At 37.6% G+C, this 24,789-nt stretch overlaps 1 protein-coding gene and 1 long non-coding RNA gene across 2 annotated transcripts in view; one reads left to right on the forward strand and one right to left on the reverse strand.

Moving 5' to 3' along the window:
• Positions 1 to 24,789, reverse strand: part of LOC134796436 (uncharacterized) — a 266,691-nt gene that overhangs the window by 60,647 nt on the left and 181,255 nt on the right. The window lies entirely within an intron of this gene.
• Positions 1 to 24,789, forward strand: part of LOC134796336 (uncharacterized) — a 127,812-nt gene that overhangs the window by 42,373 nt on the left and 60,650 nt on the right. The window contains exon 18 of the mRNA XM_063768476.1: positions 1,635 to 1,712. Coding sequence (XP_063624546.1) covers positions 1,635 to 1,712 — 78 coding nt within the window. The remainder of the gene's footprint in view (positions 1 to 1,634; positions 1,713 to 24,789) is intronic.

The raw sequence follows: 24,789 nt of genomic DNA on the forward strand, positions 1-24,789 counted from the left end.
TAGCATTTCAGTATGCTACTAGAATAGTAGGTTAGGTTAGGTAGGCATGCGGTGCGGGGTACGGGGGGTTGAGCGGTAGGGGCTAGTCATTTTGGCATCATTTTACTTTATTTGGTAATATGTATACATTTTTTGGTAATCGTAATAAAATATCGCATTAATTTGGTCTTCAAGATTTGGTGATCATTAATGATTTTTGGTGATCATTCAATATATTTGGTATTCGAATACAATTTTAAGTGCAGTCGTAATTAAAATGGTGGTACTTTTGTAAATTTGGGCCTTATTTTTTTGGTGTTCAGTAATTTTTTTTGGTAAGCATGATTTTTTTATTTAGGGCACCAAAGTATTTTTTGGTGGTCATTATATTTGTAGCCGAAAATAACTAGAAAACGGGCTTAAACGGGCAAACGGATTTTCATACGGGGTTAAAACTTTGCTGCCATGCCATTAGTCTAGTTGCCACACGGTTGGATGTGACAAATGGATGTGTGCTCTCCGCGCTCATTTAAGTAAATTACCTACGTTCAATTTGCTGATCAATTTTAAAGTAACAGTTTCATAGGTACATGCGTATTGGTAAAACTTTTTTACAGCCACAATCTTTTAATACAAGTTCACATTATGTAATGACAGAAAATATCGTAGTGAAAATACCGAACTTCCATTTCTCCCATAGGTAGAGACGTAACGTAACGAATACCATAAGTAGCCGAATATTTATTCGGACACGCGTGTGACAAATCGAACTGCTTTTAGTCTTATTAGCATAAACTTAGGTACTGGGATTTCCATTGCAAATAAGTCTTCATTGTTAAGGATAATAAATCAAGTGCTTCCTTTAGCGGATTTAGCACAAAGGAATTTGTATTCGGTTAATCAAGAACCGGTATGCGACTTGAGCGTTTAGATGAGTGAAAACACACCATCCTATTTGCACTTTGCAGGATAATTTTGCACCAACTATTTGAGCGGCTTCATGTTCAATCTTGCAGAAATTTAAACAATCACTAAGCAAAAACGTAGGTGCGCGTACGCTTAGATGATACAATGTATAAGTATCCACATTACAAAAACGTTTACGCAAATTATTTGTGCATGCAAGTCGTGCAAATTATTTGTGCATGTAATGTGGCCGTGGCACTGAGCAACATCTTATTGATCAAAATAAAGTTTTGCACATTTTTGAGCACACAATGCCATGACAAATTTAGTGGAAAAACGCGTATAGTGCTGGTGAATTATTTGACTCCTGTGCACGGTTGACTCAAATCTACTCGTATGGCGCGTGTCGAAGTGCCGCTAATTCAGCCGCTGCTCCTGCCGTCCGGACCGCCCGGGCAATGTGCGAGGCGGCAAGTTCTGACAAACCTAGCGTCCCAAAGTAGACACTTATCCTTTTTCCAAAGTTAAAATTTCAGCCTGTCAGGCCTTTTGCCATCAGAGCGGCTTAGGCCTGGAGGTTTCAGCGTACACGGCACATTCACGGTGGCGTGGAAATCACCCCTTTTAGACTAAATGTAAACAAATCTGTAGGTAATACCAATTTATAGTATGAGCAACTACATCAGTTAATTTAATTAATATGCACAGGTATCAGTTAATTAAATTTTAATAAAAATAATTGTTAACAGGGTGTTCGAATAATCTGCGAAGTGCCTCTGGGTGGAGGTGAGAGGAACGATTCCATCATTGCTCTTCGCGTAATACAGGTAAATCACATAATCGAATTCATTAATATTTCCATTTAACCATATAAATTATTGAACTTTCTTATAGATTTTTCTGTAATTTACGGATATAAGAGGGGGGATAGGAGGGGGGTATAGATAGTTCCACTTGAGTTGAGGTGAATGATTACACACACAGCTACACGAAGTACTGATTGCAAAAAAAGTGAATGAATGAATTTAAATGAGTGAGTGAATGAAAGTAAATGTCAATAATAAATAATATAAAGTTATATCTAAAATGACAGAATACGTTGAATATTATTTCCCGACTTTGTATTTTTAAAGTTTTCCCACGACCTATTGTTTCGCTAGAAAAAGCCATGTCTCCGTAGTTATTCTAATAAGAATCTGTAGGTTTTCTTATCTCTTAGAATGCAGTTGTCAATAGGTACCTATAACAACCATGTAACGAGTGCCAGTTACTTCAGTCATCTTTGAAGATGTTTGATAATGAAATAACAAAGTAATGAAAATATAAGTAAAGATAATTTTAACAGCTACATAAATAAAAACAAGGCGATATATTACTTATTATCTTTAGTTTCTACGATTAATTTTATATTCATATACCTACGCATATCTGACATTTAAATTGATCAAAATATGGCATTTTCTGTTTTGTTTGAGGTCGATGAATTGTTCTATATAATACTTAACAAAATAGGTTAAAGAAACTTTTTGGTCTATCTTGCAATTCTCTGTTGAACTTGCTATCGGTACAATAAAAGAACAGTAATTTCAAAATCCCGCTGTCATTACATGACAATGTTGTTGTGTGCGTGACTTCAACTCTGGTGAAACTATCTATAATAGGAGGGGGGTAGTAAAAAAAGCGCTGTAAGAGCGTGCGACTTGCAATGCGGAGGTCGCGGGTTCTAACCCCGTCTCGTACCAATGAGTTTTTCGGAACTTATGTACGAAATATCATTTCATTTTACTAGTCGCTTTTCGGTGAAGGAAAACATCGTGAGGAAACCGGACTAATCCCAATAAGGCCTAGTTTCCCCTCTGGGTTGGAAGGTCAGATGGCAGTCGCTTTCGTAAAAACTAGTGCCTACGTCAAATCATGGGATTAGTTGTCAAGCGGACCCCAGGCTCCCATGAGCCGTGGCAAAATGCCGGGATAACGCGAGGAAGAAGAAAGAAGAACCATATAAATTATCAGCCTTTACGGTGTTATATTGATATAACATAAGTAATGACATCCCTATGATGACGGTCTGAAGAGAGTGGGCATTAGAATGTTACTAATTGGTCACCTTGCTTTAAAAACTCTCGCATCACGCTCGCATCACTATAAAGGTACGAGGCGTACGAGCCAGATGCACTGTCTGTGAACTCAAATTGCGATGAAGTTGAGATAGAAAATAAATAATAAATAAATATTATAGGACATTTTTACTCAAATTGACTAAGCCCCACAGTAAGCTCAAGAAGGCTTGTGTTGTGGGTACTCAGACAACGATATATGTAATATATAAATACTTAAATACATAGAAAGCATCCATGACTCAGGAACAAATATCTGTGTTCATCACACAAATGAATGCCCTTACCGGGATTTGAACCCAGGACCATTGGCTTCACAGGCAGGGTCAGAGTCACTACCTACTAGGCCAGACCGGTCCTCCATGAGATAAATTGGTAGTCAAATGGTCACTCTTTTTAAATCGACATAGGGGATGTAGGGAACTTTTAGTATTTTGCTAATTTACTCAAAAATATCGCCGCTAAGTCTAAAATTGCCGCGCATCTCTGTATATAATACCTAAATAAATGTTTTCAGAGTTATTGTTATGATTACAGGCACGCTTAAACTTTCTTCGCATCTAACACTGTTTTCCCATTTGTGGTAACAGTGAAAGTGAACATTTCTATTCGCATATTTTTATACAAAAGGAATTTCATTTTATTAAATGTTTAGTTTTCCTTATGTAAAACTTAAATCGTTTTGCTTGGGTAGGTAGTTTTCACCTTTTTTAATGTTACAATTTACTATCAACCTAAAACAGTATTTACTCGCATCCCAACAAAGTTTAAAATCAGTTATAACTAAGCGGACATATTAAAAAAAAAAAACATATTTGTGAACTATGACTACTATGATAAATAAATGTGGTCTCTCTCTCTCTCTCTCTCTCTCTCTCTCTCTCTCTCCTTCTTTCTTACCCGTGTTCTGTCTTGTTCTGTTTCTATCTGTTTCTGTATTAGTTTTAAGTTTTAGTTTTAATTTTGGGTGCCCTGAAAACCAGCGCCGTGTCTTACAGACACTGCTTATGCTGAGCGGCATCCTATTTGGTGTACGTTTTTTTTTTGTACTTATTTAATTTGCTGTACCTAATGTATGTTTTTATGCCAAATAAATATTTTCTATTTCTATTTCTATTTCTATAAAGAAGCATATATTTTACATTTAAATCTTGACTCTATTAGAAATATTAAGATACTCGTACAGCCGTTTAACAGTCAGATGGACACAACAGACAGACGGTGAAGACTTAATTGGTTAAACTCATTTTTTGTTTTAAAATATTGGGTTCATTTGATTCTTTGAATAACGAATTTGTTTGTGCCTGTAATATTTTGTGCCTTCCGTGCCTCTGAGATTCATGAGTCGCAATTACTCAATGTACACCCAAGTGCAATCAGAAAGGTCACTAGTACGTCTACCACCAGTTTTTACATTGACATAACGCTCACGTCTACGTAATTTACTTTCTGTACATCTCGCTTGCACTAATATGCGAGTACGAGCGAGATGCATAGAAAGTAAGTTACGTAAACGTGAGCGTATCTGTCAATGTCAAAACTGGTGGTAGCCATACTGGTGTGACAAATTCAATACGATGTGATCCGTTTTCATTGTTGCCCAGTGAATATTCATAGTGATTTAAGTCAATGGCACAATTAATTGTCCTGTCAGTACAGTAATGCTATTTACTCTATAAAATGAATTTTATACATTTAATTAAACGCCTTTCAAAACCAATAAAGTGAAAATGTCATTAAAATTAACAATATATTCTCATGAAACTGGGTACGGGATAAATTAACAAAAGCGTACAAAGAACCTACAACCTACAATGTATATTGTGCTGGAATATATTGAAAAGGTAAATGAAACGTTCACGTTTATTCAGGAGGATTCTACCCTCATTTTGCATTGTTAATCAAATAATGTACTAATTTAATAAGAGTATAATAGATTACTTACTTACTTACTCCGTTGGCTCAGCGACCCAAAATGAGACTTGGCCTCCGACACAAAACAAGGCCATTTTTCTCGGTCCGGCCCCTAAATATATCAATTTATATAAAATACCTGTACATTATGTATTTCTTATAATTAAGGCTATACTTTTTGACCAAAGCAAACGATTTTAGGTATTTCTAAAATGACATTGATTCATCCATCCATCCATCGACAACAACAAACATATTGCGGTGCAGTGTTTTCATATATCAATCAATCAATATCATTTAATTGCACCCGATATATTTTCAATATTATACTAAGATTTGGCAAGCTTTGTTATACCTATTATATCCATACCAAATTATCTCAAATATCAGTTCCTCGTTAATTAGTTAATTAGACGTAATGGATTCTCTGTAAAGGAGAATTTCGAGACATTGGAATCATTAGGGGGTAACTGGAGAGAGATAGGGGATTAGTACGCCTGTTTCTGTTTATACTTTGATTAGTGATTGGTGCGAGTGATCAGATGTTTAGTAATTAGTACTAAGCACGTTTTGACGGCAATTTATTGACTGAGCGTTAGCGAAGAGCGTTAGTCTCTGTTTCAGCTTGGGCAAAAGTGCTTTCGTATGTACGGATCTCCTCTACAGTACGGTTACCATCAGTTTGTCACTGACATAAACGCCGTCGAGAACGTAATTTACTTTATATACATCTCGCTCGCACTCGCATATTAGTGCAAACGGGATGTATAGAAAGTAAATTACGTTCTCGACGGCGTTTATGTCAGTGACAAACTGATGGTAACCGTACTGGTCGCAATTCTAACCCGATTCTCGTGAAATTTTGTGACCAGGTTCGATGATTAAATATAATTCGTTTGTCGATTCAGTGTTTGGATTTTTTTCAAAATGGCGGAATCATACATTTATTCAGTTTTAAGTTATGCTCGCGAGGTATAAGGTCACAGAGACACGTTAATGATTTGGGAGTAACTTATTAGAAGCATTACTATTCTAATTATAATTTTCTGCGAGTAATCGTGCACCACGAACTTCTAACCCTTAACTGCAGGGTACCTATTTACATTTAAGGCGTTTGGACATTAAAGAAATAACTTACCTATTAGAAAGATAAATGAGTAAATAGTTAAATTTTACTTCACTGACATAATAGTACATTACTACAGAGGCCGGGACGAAAGGGGTTGCCGGCCGAAGACATATAGACGGCCGAGCGAAGCGAGGCCGGATAGGACTGAGCGCGGGCAACCCCTTTTCCCGCCGAGGTATGTATAGTGCTTTTCTCAAACATGCAATGAAATAAATAAAATAAAAAATCCACGAAACCCTAGTTTTATTTATAGAAAAAACTAAAAGTAAACTACACCCAAAATATAACCAACACGTACCTATATCATTATCACGCGTATGTTTTACACGAGTCGTGTATTTTTACTACCCGTATATTTTCATGTATCTTTGATTTTTTCGCCTTGTATCCGTCTGACTGTCGTTTTCGTCACATAAGTTTACATAGTCTTTCATGTTGATATCATGTTTCACATACATCGTTGCTTTATGCATGGAGTAAATAAGTATAATTTCCACAGTGTTGACGAATTTGTAGTTACATTCATTTAAAATATGCCACAAAACTGTTTCTAATAAACTGTAAGCCATTTTTCTTAGTTTCTCAAATAATAAAATTGTCATATACATACTTCGTCTTTGACTTGGCGGTAGAGGCAGCAAGTTATTAAAATCAATTCTGCTTACGCTGCCAATTCCAACACCTACGATTACAATTAATATTAATTTCATTATTTCGTCGAAACTCATATTAAAGTCAAAAAATCAACAACGCACCATAAATCCAATAAAACAGAATGAATATTTTTCAACTTTACCTCCATAACAAATTAAAAAATATAACTACGCGTGTTTGAGTAGACCTCTTTACCGCTAACATTTAGATGAAATATTTTAAATGTTTTTATTTGTGTAGTTAAATTTATAATTTAAAATTATAAAATTATTGAATGTATTATTTATTAAGTTCATGTTGATTTTATACAAATAAAACTGCAAATTATAGCAAACATTGTTTTTTGTTTTTTTTTTTTATAGGCGTAGTGGCAGAGTGTCATTACGAACCATAAAGCAAATACTGCCTCTAGTTTTTTTTAATGGATGAATGCCACGATGCTGTGTCACAAATATCTGTGAAATGAAAATTAAAAAAGAGGACTTTGCCGGCCTAGGCCTGCAAGATGTGTATGAAATTCCATTAACGACCTTTTGTCCTAGCCGCACCTGAAACGTCATACTTCGCAGCCTATTATAAGGAACATAACATCAATAGTTCATTGCATGTTTGAGAAAAAATATATATTTAAATGTGTGCCAAGCTCTGTAGATAAATACCTAATGGTAGGATATAAACTCTGTTGTTTAGCAAAATGTGAGTTGAGTTAACTTTTATGCAAAAAAATGGCTAAAATAAAATGCCGTATAAATTCTACAAAAGTGTCTATAAGAACAAACATGTCTAAGCCTCTTAGGTAGGTACCACAGAGTACGTATTCACTTGTTGTCTTCAACGCTCCATTCATCTCAAAGACCTATACTTCAAAGGACCTAGTTTTCTATTCAAAACGTTATAATAGCAGCTGGTATTACTGCGAGAGTTGCCCCAAAGATTATCTAATCCTGTTAACGCAATAAGCAACTAAAATTTCCCAAAATTATAGGGTACGCGATACAGGTGATTTTGGGGTCGCGGAGAATAGGACATCATACAGAATTCAAAGATGAGCCTAATGATGTTGTTCATTATTGTTGTTTATCACCAATAATGATGATCATTTTTCAGATGACAAGTAGAAAAAAACATGTTTGCATACATTTTGGTCACCCTACTCAATGTGACGTTTTGTCGCTTTTCATACAGGCGTATATCAAAAGTCATAGGGTGACCATGATTACTTACAATTTTACGCGAAAAATAAGAAAAATTAAACTAATTATTTTTTAATCAAATACTACCATATGATAATGTGGATCATTGACAGAGAAAAAGTTATTCTGGATCACGACCCGGTAATGGTAGGTTACCTTTAGTAGGTACCTCCTTTGTTAGAGCAGTGGGGAGACACTCCTGACTTCGGTCGAACTCGGCTCCGTCCGGCTCAGCATTGCTCCGAGCATTAGGGTTGGTACCACTTGACTTCCTTTTGCGTGCACGACCACAGATAAGATAATCACTTGAATTTTGACAACCCTAAATAGCCGAAAGGGATAGTGCCATATATTAGAAAGGGATAGCATAATTCGACCCTGAACCGCTGTCCAACTTCGGGTTTGTAGGAAGTGTCCTTTCTGTACGGTAGTACTATTATTTCTTCTGTGGTTAGAGTAAGTACTACATAAACTATGTCTTTAGCAATTATTATGACATCTCGAATAGGAACCCCAATTCAATGTGTAGTTGTATTGTCTGTATTAGATTCTATTATTCTCCTCTATCTATGTGTCCTTTGAGCATTTACTAATGTACTATCTTAAGCCGTATATTGAAAGCTAATACACAATTTCTCTATTCTACGTAAGACAGCCTTTGTACCATATTGAGTATTGTTTTAATGTCCTTTTGCTGACATTTTCAATGACATTAACAGTTTAATGCTATATCAATGTTCTTAGCTTTGTACCTGATTTATACAATTTTAGAATGTAATTTACTTTGTATTTTTTACTTATTTCAACATTATTATAATAATCGTTAATACTCGTAGTCATTTATTTTACGAGGGAGCATGTTGTTTAACTCCTCGTGCTGAATTAACACCCGAGTAAGTGAAAAATACCGAAATTGAACCACCGAGTAGCAGGGTTTCGAAAACTATAACATTGAGCATGCGAGTTTCAAGTAGGGCTCGCAGTCGGGTCCGTGTTTCGTTTACACGTTCCGAATACCCGTTTCCGAATAACACGTACACGGTTTTCTGGCCCGTTCCGCACGTGTAATTAAGAAACGTGTAATTAGTATCCGTCTCCACGGATAAACGGGTATTCGAAGAAACGGATCTTATTTACCCGTGGCTCCGGACACGTCCTTGACAAGTAGCGAAGGAACGGACCGGCGTACTTAAGAGGACGAGTTTCTGTCATACTTAACCTTATTCCGTGGTTCATAGAGTCGAAATTCATTAACGGTTTACAAAACCCTTATCTGTGCAGGTAGTTTTTGCTTGCAATGTTGCAATACGAATAGAAAATTAGAAATACAGTATACCTATGCTACTTATCGAAGTAGTATTTTATATAAGACTTAAAATACTACTAACACTTTATTGTTTAGTTAACGAAAAAATGCTGCTTTAAAGTAAACATTCATTTAAAAGATTTACCATATCATACATGTCCAGATTTTATTGTGTACCGTCTTTAGCAGATGGTAGACATATTTACCTACGTCGTGGGAGTAATTTGAATCCTAAACAAAACGAAGGATTTTACAGTAAAACCCCAAGTCTAGCGAGGGACTCTAAAATAGAATCCTAAGCAGAAAAATGCTTGTTAAAACTGCGACTACAAAACAATGGGAAACTTCTTAAAATTTTGCCGCTGCATTTGTTGCAATTTCATGTGCAGACGTGTTCACCTTATTACAACGACATAAAGCTTATAATTGGTTGTGACAGTTCTGATAGTGGTTTGGGAACCTACTTGTTTTCGGCGATATCAGACAAAAGGGTATTGGAAAACAACACGTTCTAATCTAATGAATAGAACACCACCGGCCGGCATTTATTACCTGAGCACTAGTGTGAAAGTGACCCAAGTGAACATGAATGATTACCAATTTTGAGATCTATCTCAATGTATTTAACAATATAATCACAAGGTAACCAAGGTAGCATGGGTTTTTATTTTTAAGGCTGTCGTGTGAAATCCTACGTTTCGAATGCCGCTTGTGTGTATGTACTTTTTTTGAGTCGTTGGCAGATTTGCTGTTTTCGCGCAACATTAAATTGATAAAAATAATGACGATGTAATTCATAAATATGTATTTTCTAAACTGTTATTTTTAACTAATATAGGTGGTAGTATTTGTCTGCGTACCTATTCCTCACGAAACTATTACATCATTATATATAAAATGTGTTTCTTCGATTGATGTAGGTAATGAAATTAGCTTAAAAACAATAATAGTAAAAAAAAGGTTCTAAACTAGGGACGAGTAAGTTCAAAATTAAAAATAGTAGTCTATATAGAATAGGGACACCTACTTCCATTCATATACAGAGTCATTTTTGGACCGTTAGCCATATTGTGCGAGGTAATTTTTAGGTAGGTCATGCTGAACAACTTTTTCTATGGGACCAACCTCAAAATCCCGTAAAAAAATCTGGCCTTCCCATTGAAAACGTCGACATCCACTCGACCAAAATGTATGAAACGGCCAAAAAAAATTTTGTGATTTCGGAGTTGGTCCCATACAAAAAGTTGTTCAGTATGGCCTACCTAATCACCTCGCACAATATGGCTAACGGTCCAAAAATGACCCTGTATTGTATAGTTGGTTAAATATGTTGTATTAACACATGTGTTAAAACTGTTATAAATAATTAAAAAAAAAATTCGTACGCTAAACGAGTTCATCTGAAGTCAACATTCAATACTAGACCTTGCATACCCAGAGCTAGAGCATTGATTGGCTCAAACTGTTTCGGATCCGTTCGGGCCGGTCTTAAGTACCCGTGTAAACGGAGATACGTATCTGAGAAACGTTTCTTGGGAACGGTTCTTGGATACGTATCCGGATCCCGGCGGTTCCGTGTAAACCGTGTTCTTAGCACCGCCGGTCTTAAGAACACGGGTATTCGTTTCGGCGTGTAACACGGATACCGGGAGCCCTAGTTTCAAGGTACGAGGGTTGAATAAAATTTGCAACCTACCGAGTAAAATACAACAATTTTCACCACACCAACACGAGGAAAATACTAACAACTGTGAAACATTACAAATAATATCTAAATTAACGCATTCATAATTATCATTTAATTTTTTTTCTGGTAACTTGGCTGATTATACGATACTAAATAACCGCTTCATAACATAATCTTTCATAATTTTTGTACTAACGAGCAATTAAAGTGGCTCAAGTCCACACGAATGGTCTCCGCCACTGTCGAATAAAAGCTAGTAGCAATTATTAAAATAAAAGTGTAATTGCTTCATAAACAAAATCAGCTTAGTTAGTGTTTTTCGAGGAAGAGGAAACAAAAAAGAGCTTTGTTTGCTCTCGGTGTTTGATGAATATCGACCGAGCTATTAGACTTATATTTATACTAGCGACCCGCCCCGGCTTCGCACGGGTTAACAAATTATACACTTAAACCATCCTCAAGAATCTCTCTATAGATAGGTGGAACCCGCATGAAAATCCGTTCAGTAGTTTTAGAGTTTATCGCGAACATACAAACAGACAGACGCGGCGGGGGACTTTGTTTTATAAGGTTTAGTGATATGTTTGTTGGAATTATCGCTGTATCAAAGGGCAAACAATATGACCGTCCAGTAAAATGGGGCGCAGAATACAGACTACATGGATAACAAGGTATTTTCGTAAATACTTTGGTGAAACGCAGCTGTGTTTATTTTTAACACCAGACGCAAACGAGGGGTGTTATATGTATGTTTCACGTCAATGGCTGTCTGTGGCATCATAGCTCTCCAACGGGTGAACCGTTTTCGATGCGGTTTTTTTCTTGATATCGAGTTTCCTTGCGCTGGTTCTTAGCTATGTTTGATAGAAATCGATCCAGCAGTTGGAAGAGTATTGATCAGCTCTTTTACAAAATGATGTAAGGCATTTTTGGCATGTAATGGATTTTTTTGGCATAAGTATAGATAGCATAGAGGGTTATTAAATTTTAAATTTAATAGTTATACTGAAGGTATACTTACATTTTCTACACTATCTACCTACACATACTACAGTCATAACGTAATGTTTTAATTTTAATTTAAAAGTATTTTAACAGGTAACGTAGGTAGCTACTTCTAGGTTAGGTTAGGTAGGTTTTCATGATCAAGGTTCCTTAGGAAAACTTTTAATTAAAACTGCTCCGAAAGTTACTTCAAGTTAATCCGTTTAGGTACTTACAAAGCATGCATCTACCCAAAAACCACTTTAAGTTTGAAATTGCACTCCAGAGAAAAGTAAACGGGTTACATTGCACTTGAAATTATAAACTTTTGTATTAATTTTATAAACAATTTTAATAATTGCTTCCAGAGCCCAAGAAGACAAAGTGACCTCTCGACCCGAATAACTTCTGATATTTCTATTTGTTCGCAGAATTCACAAACATTTTCATATTGGATTAAATTGTCTATACCGATTTATTCCCTCCAGAAAAACAAGTAGGGGAGGAGGGGGCTCGTTGTAACAGTTTTTGGAAAAAGGCCTGTATTGTCTAAAATATGTATAATTTTATGATTTTGAGTAAGAGGGTTTGTAAGTAGGCACTAATTCCGATAAAAAAATGATTTAAAATGTTTATACATCTTTTACACCAGACACTTTTTGAAAAAATGGGAGTTGTTACAACTTACCCCATCTTTGGGGCTAGTTGTAACAGGCTCGGGGCAAGTAGTAACAACTAAAAGAATGGCAACATCTATAAGAATTAAAAAGTTTTTATTGGTTCACAGTCTTGTATTATTAATTGTTATTCGATCCTATGACCCGTGACCTCCGGATTGAAAGTCGCACGCTCTTACCGCCAGGCCACCAACGCTTCACCAAGCAGCAGCGCTTGGGCTAGAGTAAAGAAGAATAAAAGAATGCACAAAATACCGCAAGTAATTTGTAATGCACTATACAACGAGTCATAATAATATTATATATGCAAAAATATGCACAATTATTAGAGAGCAATAAAAAATACACGCACACTAATATGTTACAACGTGCGCCTGCTTTGTGTTACTACTTGCCCCATGGGCCCATTATGTCTATTTTATTAAATATGTCAAAAACTATAAGCTATAGAAGTATTTAAATAAAAGCAAATGAAAGCCAAATAAATTTACATTGTAGCAATGAAAACACAATGAACAATTAATTTAAGTTCAATTGCCAAAATCAACATTTTCGTAAGTATTTTTTTTCCAATACCTGTTCGAAACAGAGCTCGTGTGTGCACATCCACTCGCTTCGATGTCTGGCGGGGCACTGGCGGTGTTTACGTTATTCATCGAGTTATAAGAAAGTCATTCAGCAAAAAAAAATGAAAATGTTTTTAATTCCCCGTCAAAATTGAGTGTTACTACTTACCCCTGGCCTGTTACATTAAGCCCCCAGCTCCCCTACTTATTTTTTCAAATTATTATAAGGAAAAATACTCTTTTAGCTTTGTACGAAAGCGATTGCCGTATGACCTTAAAGAAGAAAGCTTTCGTCAGCCTAGGCCGTTCGTTGTACAGCACGTACAGCCAGCAGCAGAAGTTGCTAAGCGGGCTAGGTGTACAAAATGATCTTGACGCAACTTTATTGTTAAGAGAATAAGAGCGTGTCAAGGTAATTTTGAACACGCTACTTCTGCTGCTGACTGTACAACGACTTGTAGGTAATGTTAGCTTGGTCCCAAAGATGGCTCCTTCAATTTCCATTATTCACTATCTAATTGCAATTCTCAACGGTTGTTGATAACAACAACATAAACACTCAAGTGAATTTACAACTTGAGTTATAATGGCTGTTCTATTTTGTGTGCTGCACGCCAAAGTTTGCGGTGAGAACTTCATTCCGCCTGAATATTGCATAATTGAACGCAAATGTGACGAACAATTTAATTAATGTTTTATGTTCCTGTTTAGGTTTTCGCAAAGTTTCGTCGCTCATCCTTCGTTTTCTCGTGATCGTTAGTACTAGATATTAACCACGCAAACATAATTATTTACCTAATTACCTAGTATACTTCTGAGAGAGTTGCGCCCTTATAAAATAATAATCAGGAGACTATTATCTACATCATACATCATACTAAAATTTCGAGAGATTTATCTGAAATCACTTCTTCCCTATGTTTGCTGCGGCGTCCTTACTAAATACACAGGAAAATCTTCGCGGCGCTCAACACTAAGCTCATTTACGACTCGCAGACTACCCTCAAATAATAAAATGAGCTAAATACCAAGCGAAAATTTATGGTCGGCTTACACAGATACCTTGGCCTCATTCTTAAATGTGTATTCCACGTCAAATAATGATACAGAAAATATATTGACTAAGCGCCGCGTTCTACAAATGCAAACAGATGTGTGGAAGCACGACACACATATCGCTGTATACAGGGTTCTATGTTTCATTTTATCGAACTGAAATTTGAACATTGACATCTATTAGACATCTTTTAGACATCACCAAGATACGATAACGATATGTTTAAGATCTAACCTGTCAAATTTGACATTTGCGCGATTCTGGAGATACTGTTGAACGATTTCCACAGGATATGACTTAGAAATCCAATTCACATCTAATAGATATCTTACTCTATCTAACGTAAAAGTGACATTGGTTGGCCGAATTGCGCTGCAAAAGAGAACTAGTTGATATCTAAACTATAACGTATCTAATAGAATGGATCTAGTACGTGTCGTCTCTTGTGAATATCTTGAAGTTCGAATACGGCAGATTGTCATAGTGACATTAAGTCGAATTTCAACTATCTTGAAAATGTAACATAGAACCCTGTAATATTGGGGCGGCGATATGTCAAAAATAAGTTGATTGTTGGTAGGGTTTAAAAATTGTATTTCTGAATGAGCCCCTTTATTTTTTGTACCAGCAATCTGTAAATCTGAAATTAGGGCGAGCATTGTCTTACTGCCTTTTTTCATTTCTGTGGCCGTTTTTAATTTCAAGAGATGACTGATAAATGCAAAGAGAATAATGTTCAAAGGGTTTTTTTAATTAGGTTCATAATACAAATAAACCAACTAGGTACTTAGACTAGGAGACTGTCAATATGTATGTGTAAAGTAATAGGTACTACTTTCCCTTGTCACATAACTTCTTTATATTATAAGGTAAGGTGGGGTAAGACTAACATAGTTTATTTTGCTCGGGGCAAGACAAACAGTACCACGTACAGTCGCCATCATATATATCGGAGCGGCCAAGGTGCTCACAAATATCGGAACACGCCTCTATTGTCAGGGCGTTAGAGCGCGTGTTCAGATATTGTGAACACCTTGGCCGCTCCGATATATCTGATGGCGACTGTACCTGCTTACTTTAGTTACTTATTTACATGGCATGTTAATGTTTTATTTATTTACTGTCTTTGGGTTACAGTTTTACATGTGGTTCCAGTAGATTCAGAGCAAATTGACTGTGATAGACAGACGAACAGATAGACAACCATACAAGAGATCATATCAATAAGAATTCCATTTTCTTTTTGATGTACGGAACTGTATTCTATGGAACTTGCTATGTAAACAAGCCGCCATATTGAAATTGTCTATGAATGGTGAATTTGCTAGTGACTTTTGTTTACATAGTTAGCAAGTAGATAAGTAATTAACAACTTGTTTACTAACTAAGCGTAAACTTTAACTAGCTAAAGTCCATTAACTTTCTAATTACTTAAGTAAGGAACTCCCATCGGTTTTCTTGCTTTTCTGAGAGTAAAATGAGGTTTCCACGTGGTTCCGTGATTGAATGATATACTCACGTCATTCATTACCATTGCAAAAGGTGGGAAAAACGGAACGCCTGAACCCTTTTACGTTAATGTTGGTCACAGGACACTTTGGACCAGTGCTTTAACTCTAGTGCGTATAAAAATATGTGGGTTTCCGTCAGAGAAGGGTCCTTATGCACATAGAGCATAAGGACTCTTTAGGCTCGGAACGCCACATATATTTGACGCTGTCATACAGAAAAATAAATACAAATAACGAACAGCGAAATGGTTAAACCAACATTTATTTTATTAACTATATACTAATTGTAGTAGTACTTGACGGCGCTTCGCTAGCACCATCTTTTAAGTTACGATGGAACTAGATTGACAGCTGTCAACCTGTCAGTCTGGCGGAGCGTTGGGTCGATGGTTAGCGCCACCATGTTGAATGTCAGAATGATTTGAACTTCAACGAGCGCACCACGGAACCGACGAATCGCTTTTGTTCCGCGTAATCTTGCGTAATTTATAATTGAAAGTGTGTAAAATCGATAAAACAAGTGATTTCCTAATTACTAGTACATTTATTTTGTGATTATGCTTTTGATTAGATATTAAATAACTTTTGATTGTGAAGTGTGTTCATTATTGACTACTAACCTAATCGTGCACTTACATTAACCACTATGGGCGATGCTAATAAAGGCGGAGAACCGCCTACATCAGAAGTGCGAGAAATCCCGCCCGAACCGCAATCTGAGAAACGGCCGCCAGATGAAAATAGCGCCTTAAATTTTTTTAATAACATGGAAGCGGTATTTACCCGTATGTTAGCATCGTCACATGCTTCGGTAGCTGGTACTAGCTCTCAGACCGGTGTAGTGAAATTAATACAGTTTAACCCTGAAGATGCCGACGCGGATATAGAAGGTTGGTGCAAGGTTACTGAACTTATAGTCAAGACTAAGTGCCTCGAAGGAGTAGATTTGCTTGTAGCGCTCACGAGTGCTTTAAAAGGACGTGCAGCTACCTGCCTGACTAAACTAGATTTGAACGCATTGACGTGGGAGTCAGTAAAGCAAAGTTTGATGGCCCAGTTTTGTCGACCCAAGTTATTACAAGATTACTTTGATGAAGTTTTACGTTTCCAAATCGGAACCAAGGAGACGGCACCAGAAGCTGGGTTACGTTTGTGGAATATGATCGAACGAATTCCTAAGGCTCAAATGGAGGAAGTTGTCATAACTGGTTTTGTTATATCGGTGTTGTGCCAAAAGGATAGTCTTATTCGCCGCGAATTAAACGCACATGCTATTACTACTAAAGCTCAGTTGTTCAGAATCCTAGGCGGCATTTCAATAAAGCGACGATTGGATGTCACTGACACTCAAGAACCCGAACCGAAGCGATCACGAACAGCAGATGCTAGATTCCCGGGCAAATGTCATTGGTGTGGAATCCCTGGACATAGACAATCTGAGTGTAGAAAGCGACGAGAAGATTCTTCTGCGACTCCTAACCAGCGAGATGCCTCAGCTCCTGCGCGTACCTCGGAGAAGACTTCAACTGTAACCTGCTACAGTTGCGGCAAGCCTGGACACCTAGCTACGAATTGTCAAGAAAAGAAGAGTGGTAGTAAAGTTGCTGAGAAAAAAGAGGTCAATGTTTGTGAAGAACGACTGTCGAGGGGTGTATTGAGGACGTCATCCGGTGAGCCAGTCACTTTTTTATTTGATAGTGGATCGTCTTGCTCTTTAGTGAAAGAAAGCATTTTTAGTAAAATCCCAGGTACTGTGCGCAACGATCTCGTTTATCTTACGGGTCTCGGCGGTGATATAGAGTGTACGTCTCAAATTTTGAGTAAGGTAGATATTGGAGAAATTTCAGAAACCTTGAAATTTCATGTAGTACCTGATGATGACGTACACCTTGTAGAACCTGTCTTAATAGGAAGGGATATGATTAAAAAGGGGTGGAGTGCTAAAATTAATAAAAACGAAGTGGTCTTTTATTCTGAAGAACAAACTAATGTTTGTGATTCTCACGCTACTAAGCCAGATTTTTCACAAGTAGATACAGATTTGACAGGCAATGATCGAGCGACTCTAATTAAACTATTGAATCGCTATGCTGACTGTTTCATAGAGGGTGTCTCTAATAGGCGCGTAAATACAGGGGAATTAGAAATCGATTTAGTAGATCCACATAAAATTGTACAGAGGCGCCCTTACAGGTTAGCACCGGTAGAAAAGCAAATCGTTAGAGGTAAGGTTCAGGAACTTCTAGATGCCAGTGTCATTAGAGAAAGCTCATCACCATTCGCGAGCCCTATTCTTCTCGTAAAGAAAAAAGATGATTCCGATAGAATGTGTGTCGATTATCGCGAGCTAAACTCCAATACGCAACCTGAGCACTACCCTCTACCTCGTATTGAGGAACAAATTGACCAGCTTAGTGGTGCACATTATTTTACATCACTGGATATGGCATCAGGGTTTCACCAAATCCCCATCCACCCGGCCTCGGTAGAAAAGACGGCATTTGTGACACCCGAAGGGCAATACGAATACCTCGCTATGCCTTTCGGGTTGCGCAATGCTCCTTCAGTCTATCAACGTTGTATCACGAAGGCTGTGCGTCAGCTCGAGGATAAGCCCTTAATTTATATGGATGACGTTTTATGTTACTCCAAGGATATATCCGATGGTCTTAAACGACTTGAAGCAGTCTTAGATGCTCTTTCTACGGCTGGATTCTCTTTCAACTTAAAGAAATGTAAATTCATGAAGAAACAAATCGACTTTTTGGGGTATTCACTTCAGTCTGGTGAAGTTAGACCAAACCCACGCAAGATACAGGCTCTTATAGATTCCCGTCCGCCTAAAACAGCCACGCAAGTTCGTCAGTTTCTAGGCCTTGCGTCCTATTTCCGGAAATTCATTCCCGCATTCACAAAAATTGTTGGTCCACTGTATCCTCTAACAAAACTGAAGGGTCCTGTAAAATGGGAGGAAAAACACGAGAAAATCCGCACTACTATAATAGAGATTCTAACTTCTGAACCAGTTCTGACCATTTTTGACCCAGCCTTACCAGTTGAGCTGCATTGTGACGCTAGCTCTGAAGGCTATGGGGCTATACTTATTCAAAAGAAAAACGATTTTCCGCATGTGGTCGAATATTTCAGCCGACGTACATCTGAAGTCGAATCCCGCTACCACTCGTACGAACTGGAAACGCTGGCAGTCGTACGAGCTGTAGAACATTTCAGGCATTATCTATACGGCCGACGTTTCAGTGTGTTTACGGACTGTAACTCGTTGAAAGCGTCGAAATCAAAATCTGATCTGACCCCACGTGTTCATCGCTGGTGGGCATTTTTACAGGCCTATGATTTTGACATCATATATCGCGAAGGTCGTGGTATGGAGCATGCGGACTTTTTGTCCAGAAATCCCTTACCAGACTCTTCCTCACCTACATCTGTGACCCCAAACAAGAAGATACTTTTTGTAGAATTGCATCAAGGCTGGCTTTCTGTAGAACAGAAGCGCGATGCAGAGATCCAAGACCTAATCAACAAGCACAATAACAACGATTTTCCTGACACAGTCGGTCAAACATATGATGTTAGGGACGGTATTCTTTACAGGAAGGTAGTAAGAAACAAGATCATTTCATGGTTGCCAGTAGTGCCTCGTTCCTTGACATGGACTTTGATCAACCACGTTCATAGTGAATTGCAACATCTGGGTAGTGACAAAACGTTGGACAAATTGTACGAACAGTACTGGTTCCCGCAGATGTCCAAGTGCGTTAGAAAGTTCATTGACTCTTGCATTGTTTGCAAAGCATCGAAAGGCCCCTCAGGTGCTCAACCCGTACAATTACACCCCATTCCAAAGATTTCTGTACCGTGGCACACAATTCATATAGATTTTACCGGGAAGTTAAGTGGAAAGAGCGACCGCAAAGAATATTGTTCCGTAATTATCGATGCATTCACTAAGTACGTGTTGTTGGAACATACTTTTTCGATTGATTCAGCTAGTGCAGTTCGAGCCCTCAAAAACGCCGTATGTCTTTTCGGAGCTCCGAAACGTATAATTGCTGACCAAGGCAGATGTTACGCTAGCCAAGAATTTAAGAACTTTTGCTCTGATCATAATATTGAGCTTCATTTTATAGCTACGGGCTCTAGTAGGGCGAACGGACAGGTAGAGCGAGTCATGCGCACCCTGAAAAGCCTGTTAACAATTGTCGAAAACGACGCCAACAAAAGATGGCGTGACGAGTTAGGAAATGTTCAGTTAGCGTTAAACAGTACCATTTCCACAGTCACCAAATTTACGCCAACTGAACTTATGTTCGGTATTCGTTCACAGTCTTTGGGTATATCACAGATTAGGACTTCTGCTTCAGAAAGCGAACAGCGAATCGATTTAGAGTCTGCTAGACAGGATGCATCTAATAACATACAGAAAGCAGCCGCATCAGATGCTCAAAGGTTTAACCAAGGTCGCGCGACTATTAAACCATTCGTAACAGGAGATTTCGTGTTTATCAAAAGTAGCGAACGCAACCAGACTAAACTAAATAGAAAGTTTAAGGGTCCGTTTGTTATAACTGCCGTGTTAGATAATGACCGATACGAATTAAAAAGTTTGAGTGGTTCCAACCATACCTTTAAATACTCACACGAGAACTTGCGTTTAGTACCTAAAGGGCATGAAGGATTAGTTGAAATATCTACTAGTTTAATGAGTCAGGACGAGGCCACGACGGCGCCGGAAAACGTAGAACTTAATAATGACAGCCTCGACAGATTAAGTAGTTGTGATACATTAACTGCAAGCTCAGATACCAATACCGCAGAATCAGACACACTTACAGCAGGGTCAGATACGTTAAGTAATCACTCTGATCATGAAGTCATCGAGCTTGAAGTCGAAATTCACGCAGAGCAAGACAGTCTTTAGCTAGTAGGTATGTCTAACGCTGTGTTTATGTTAATTGTGGTGAAGGGACAATGTCGTCCGGGCCATGCAGCTGCAAGCGGCTGGTCGTAAGGACACATTTGTCAGGTCAAATCATAAATGATAACTGGTCGAAGGGACAGTGCCGTCCGGGCCATGCACATAGGGCTGGTCGAAAGGACACACCCGTCCGGTCTTGATTAATGCAGCATTGTGAGGTTGATCCAACTGTATCGTCCGGGCCAGACCCTCATGTTAGGGTTGGTTGATGGGACATACTAGTTGCGACTGAGAATATTCTTGTTTGGATATTGACAGAGAGGTACCATCCGGTCCATGCGTGGTCGAAAGGATGTACGTTTTCTCTACTATTCTGATAAGAACATCGGTGAAATTATAATTAACTGCTGGTCAGGTTGGACGAGCGGTTAAGCTAAGTTACTGATACTTGCTCGATTGATTTTGTGATTGTTACAGAACTGCAACACAAAGCGCCCGAGGACGGTCGCATGTCAGTCCGGCCGTGACGGCGCTTCGCTAGCACCATCTTTTAAGTTACGATGGAACTAGATTGACAGCTGTCAACCTGTCAGTCTGGCGGAGCGTTGGGTCGATGGTTAGCGCCACCATGTTGAATGTCAGAATGATTTGAACTTCAACGAGCGCACCACGGAACCGACGAATCGCTTTTGTTCCGCGTAATCTTGCGTAATTTATAATTGAAAGTGTGTAAAATCGATAAAACAAGTGATTTCCTAATTACTAGTACATTTATTTTGTGATTATGCTTTTGATTAGATATTAAATAACTTTTGATTGTGAAGTGTGTTCATTATTGACTACTAACCTAATCGTGCACTTACATTAACCACTATGGGCGATGCTAATAAAGGCGGAGAACCGCCTACATACTTAACACAATTGAAAAAAAAAAAACATTGGCAGCCTAGCAGCATCAAAATTTGGTTCTTCATATGGGTTTCATCACAATTGTAAATAGGGAAATTCGTCAATTACTGGCCACTGTTTAATTACTGGCCATCTTATACTAAAAATGAATTTTATTCACCTATAAACAGAATTCATTTTAGTATAAGGTGGCTATTATTTAGTTATTAAAGGGCGGCCAGTTATTGGAACCTTATACTACACACACCTAATTTAAATTACACACGGATTTGTAAAATAAAAGATATATCAAAACACATGTTGTCCCCTTTGCGTCTATTATGTATTAATAGCGTATATTATGTATTAGTCTTATTAGGTATTAATAGTGAGGTTTGGTTTTCACCCAACTAGGTATATATTAATAATATTTTTCACATTGTTTCGATGTTAACTACAACATACCTACATAATTATCAGTATCTATGTTACATAACTGCAAACAAAAATACAAAAAGCTGCTGCTCTATCATTGATTATCCTTCACATTCTCATGGCAACATAATACTGGCAACATCAATGGGTCGCTATCAAATAAACAAAATAAATAACAGAAAATATATCTTATGTAAACATCTCATTTTCATTCTTTCCCTTGCCTGTGGCAGGCTCCCCCAAATGAATTATTTACGCAAGACATAAAATATGTATGCGGCTCTCACACATTCAAATTTGCCTTGACCAACCAGTGTACAAAGTTACAGTGGGTCGACGCCTTTGAAGTTTTGTGTAAATGCCGACACCGCACAAGAACACAGTAGGGTTGTCACAGACTTTTACACAACTGCCCAAGACACTTGACTTACTATAACAGGCCTATTCGGATTTCGAGATAATCACAAGATCTTGAGACGATTTAGAGATCAACTAGATCTACATTAGATATCGACTAGATGTGACTTGGATAATATATCTAAGTCATAACTTGTCGAAATCGTTCATGAGGACCTCCAGAATCGCGGAAACGTCAAATTTGACAAATATCTTTAAATTATCCATATCGTAACTTGTTGAATCTAATTCATTTTCCGAATCGAGCCGTAAGACATGCACGCTAGCCCTGTTAGTAGTACCGAGCTACTAACAATGGTGATGTATGCAGCTCGGGTGCGCGCGGCCCAGCCCTGGCACCTCGCACGATTGCCCTGTCTTCGTCGAATGACTGTATTGTTGTATAGACTGTGGACCAACTGTGTGTTCTCATTGTGTAAGTTTGAAGTAGCACGAGCGAGTCGGTCTTAAGTAAGAATGGATGTATTTAACGTACCCTCAAGACTGTCTTATGTTCTGTGTTTCCGCGTTTGGAGTTACATATGTATATATAAATACAAGTAATAAATTAGGTAGATAGATAAAAATTACGAGGTTTAACTTAAACTGGTGCATGGGGCGAATGTCGAAGGTACAAAATCTCAAATATTTGCAAACGCTACCAAAAAATCCTTTACGATTTTGTTTTAAGTACTGGAAGGAAAATTATATTGCATAAAAAAATTGTTAACATGTATTTTCAGCTTAATTTATTTTCACAACATCAGCTTGTAAAAGCTCTCTTTATTCGTTGAAAATTGAGGAGATAGTTGCATTTTCTCATCAAGAGTGGCAAAATAATTCTAGATGCAATTTTTGACTTATTTTCTCGTGTTTGCTGGTAGAATCGATGATTTGAATGATATTTTTTTTAATAGCGTTCATAATAAAAGATAATAAAAATATTACCTATAAACATTACAAATCAAATCCAAACAAAATAAAAATAAAAATTCCCTCGCGATCGTGTGGTCTATAATTTTAAAAGTGGAATCTTGAGTGTTGCGAGGGTTTCGAGGCACGAGGGTTAAACATACTTTGCTGCCGAGTGTAACACGACATAGAGTCCCGTTTAGATACTTATTTGTCACCAATGTGTGCATTCAGATATATCGAATAAAAACTGCAAAAACCACAAGGCTACTGCATATTGAACCTAGTTTATTCAGAAGTTTGACTAAAAATATTCCAGTGACGCAAAGTTACCCCAGTGAGAACACAGTCACTTGAGTCACTAAAAACTTTTTCTACAAAACGTGACTGGTACTACTTACAAAACCGAAACAATGCCAATAGAGTTAGAGGTCGATTCTAACGGGAACACCCAAATATTCCGAAATATGTTTTTCCGACTTTCATAACCTCGATTTTCATAATCACGATTTTTTATGCGTCCGAAATATCGAAATCACGACTTTGAAAACCACGAAAGAAGAAAATCACGACTGGGCTATTTCCGAATGCTTAAAATCCGATTGTCATATGAACGAAAGCTTAAAGTTCCGATTTTTAAAAAATCCGAATTTTTTTTTCCGATTTTGTCTATTCCGAAAAATCATTGACCGATCGGAAATAAAATAATTCGGAATTCAGAAATTTGATCTTTTGTAAACTCGGAATAATGAAATTCGTGATTTTCAAACGGGAAGTAATTAAATGGTCAGCCGTTTATAAAATTGATCTGCAAAAAAAATGCATCTATATCATTTGGACATGCTAGAACTGCAACCTTCACAGAAGCCAACTGCTACTAGAAAAGTGGCTTAGGTTAGAACTGCGACCTTTACGGAAACCAACTGCTACTAGAAAAGTGGGTTAGGTTAGGTTAGAACTGAGACCTTCACAGAAGCCAACTGCTACTAGAAAAGTAGGTTAGGTTAGAACTGCGACCTTTACAGAAACCAACTGCTACTAGCGAAGTGGGTTAGGTTAGGTTAGAACTGCGACCTTCACAGAAACCAACTGCGACTAGAAAAGTGGGTTAGGTTAGAACTGCGACCTTCACAGAAACCAACTGCTACTAGAAAAGTGGGTTAGGATAGGTTAGAACTGCGACCTTTACAGAAACCAACTGCTACTAGAAAAGTAGGTGTAGGTTAGGTTAGAACTGCGACCCTCCCTCCCCTAGAAACTTACTGCTTACAGAAAAGTAGGTATAGGTTAGGTTAGAACTGCGACCCCTACAGTAAATAACTGTTTTTTAAAAAGTAGGTTTAGGTTACGTTAGAACTGCTACCCCCCATAGAAACGTAGGTACCTTTATTTATTAACAACAAATTCGGATCATCGTTATTCGGAATTTAAAAAACTGGAATCACGTCAAATCGGAATTCAAAATTTCGGAATTATGACCATTCGGAATTCGTGATATCAAAAATCGTAAATGTTAAATTCGGTGTTTTGTCCCTATCGGAA

This window comes from Cydia splendana, chromosome 13 (genome assembly GCF_910591565.1).
Source record: "Cydia splendana chromosome 13, ilCydSple1.2, whole genome shotgun sequence".
Lineage (NCBI taxonomy): Eukaryota > Metazoa > Arthropoda > Insecta > Lepidoptera > Tortricidae > Cydia > Cydia splendana.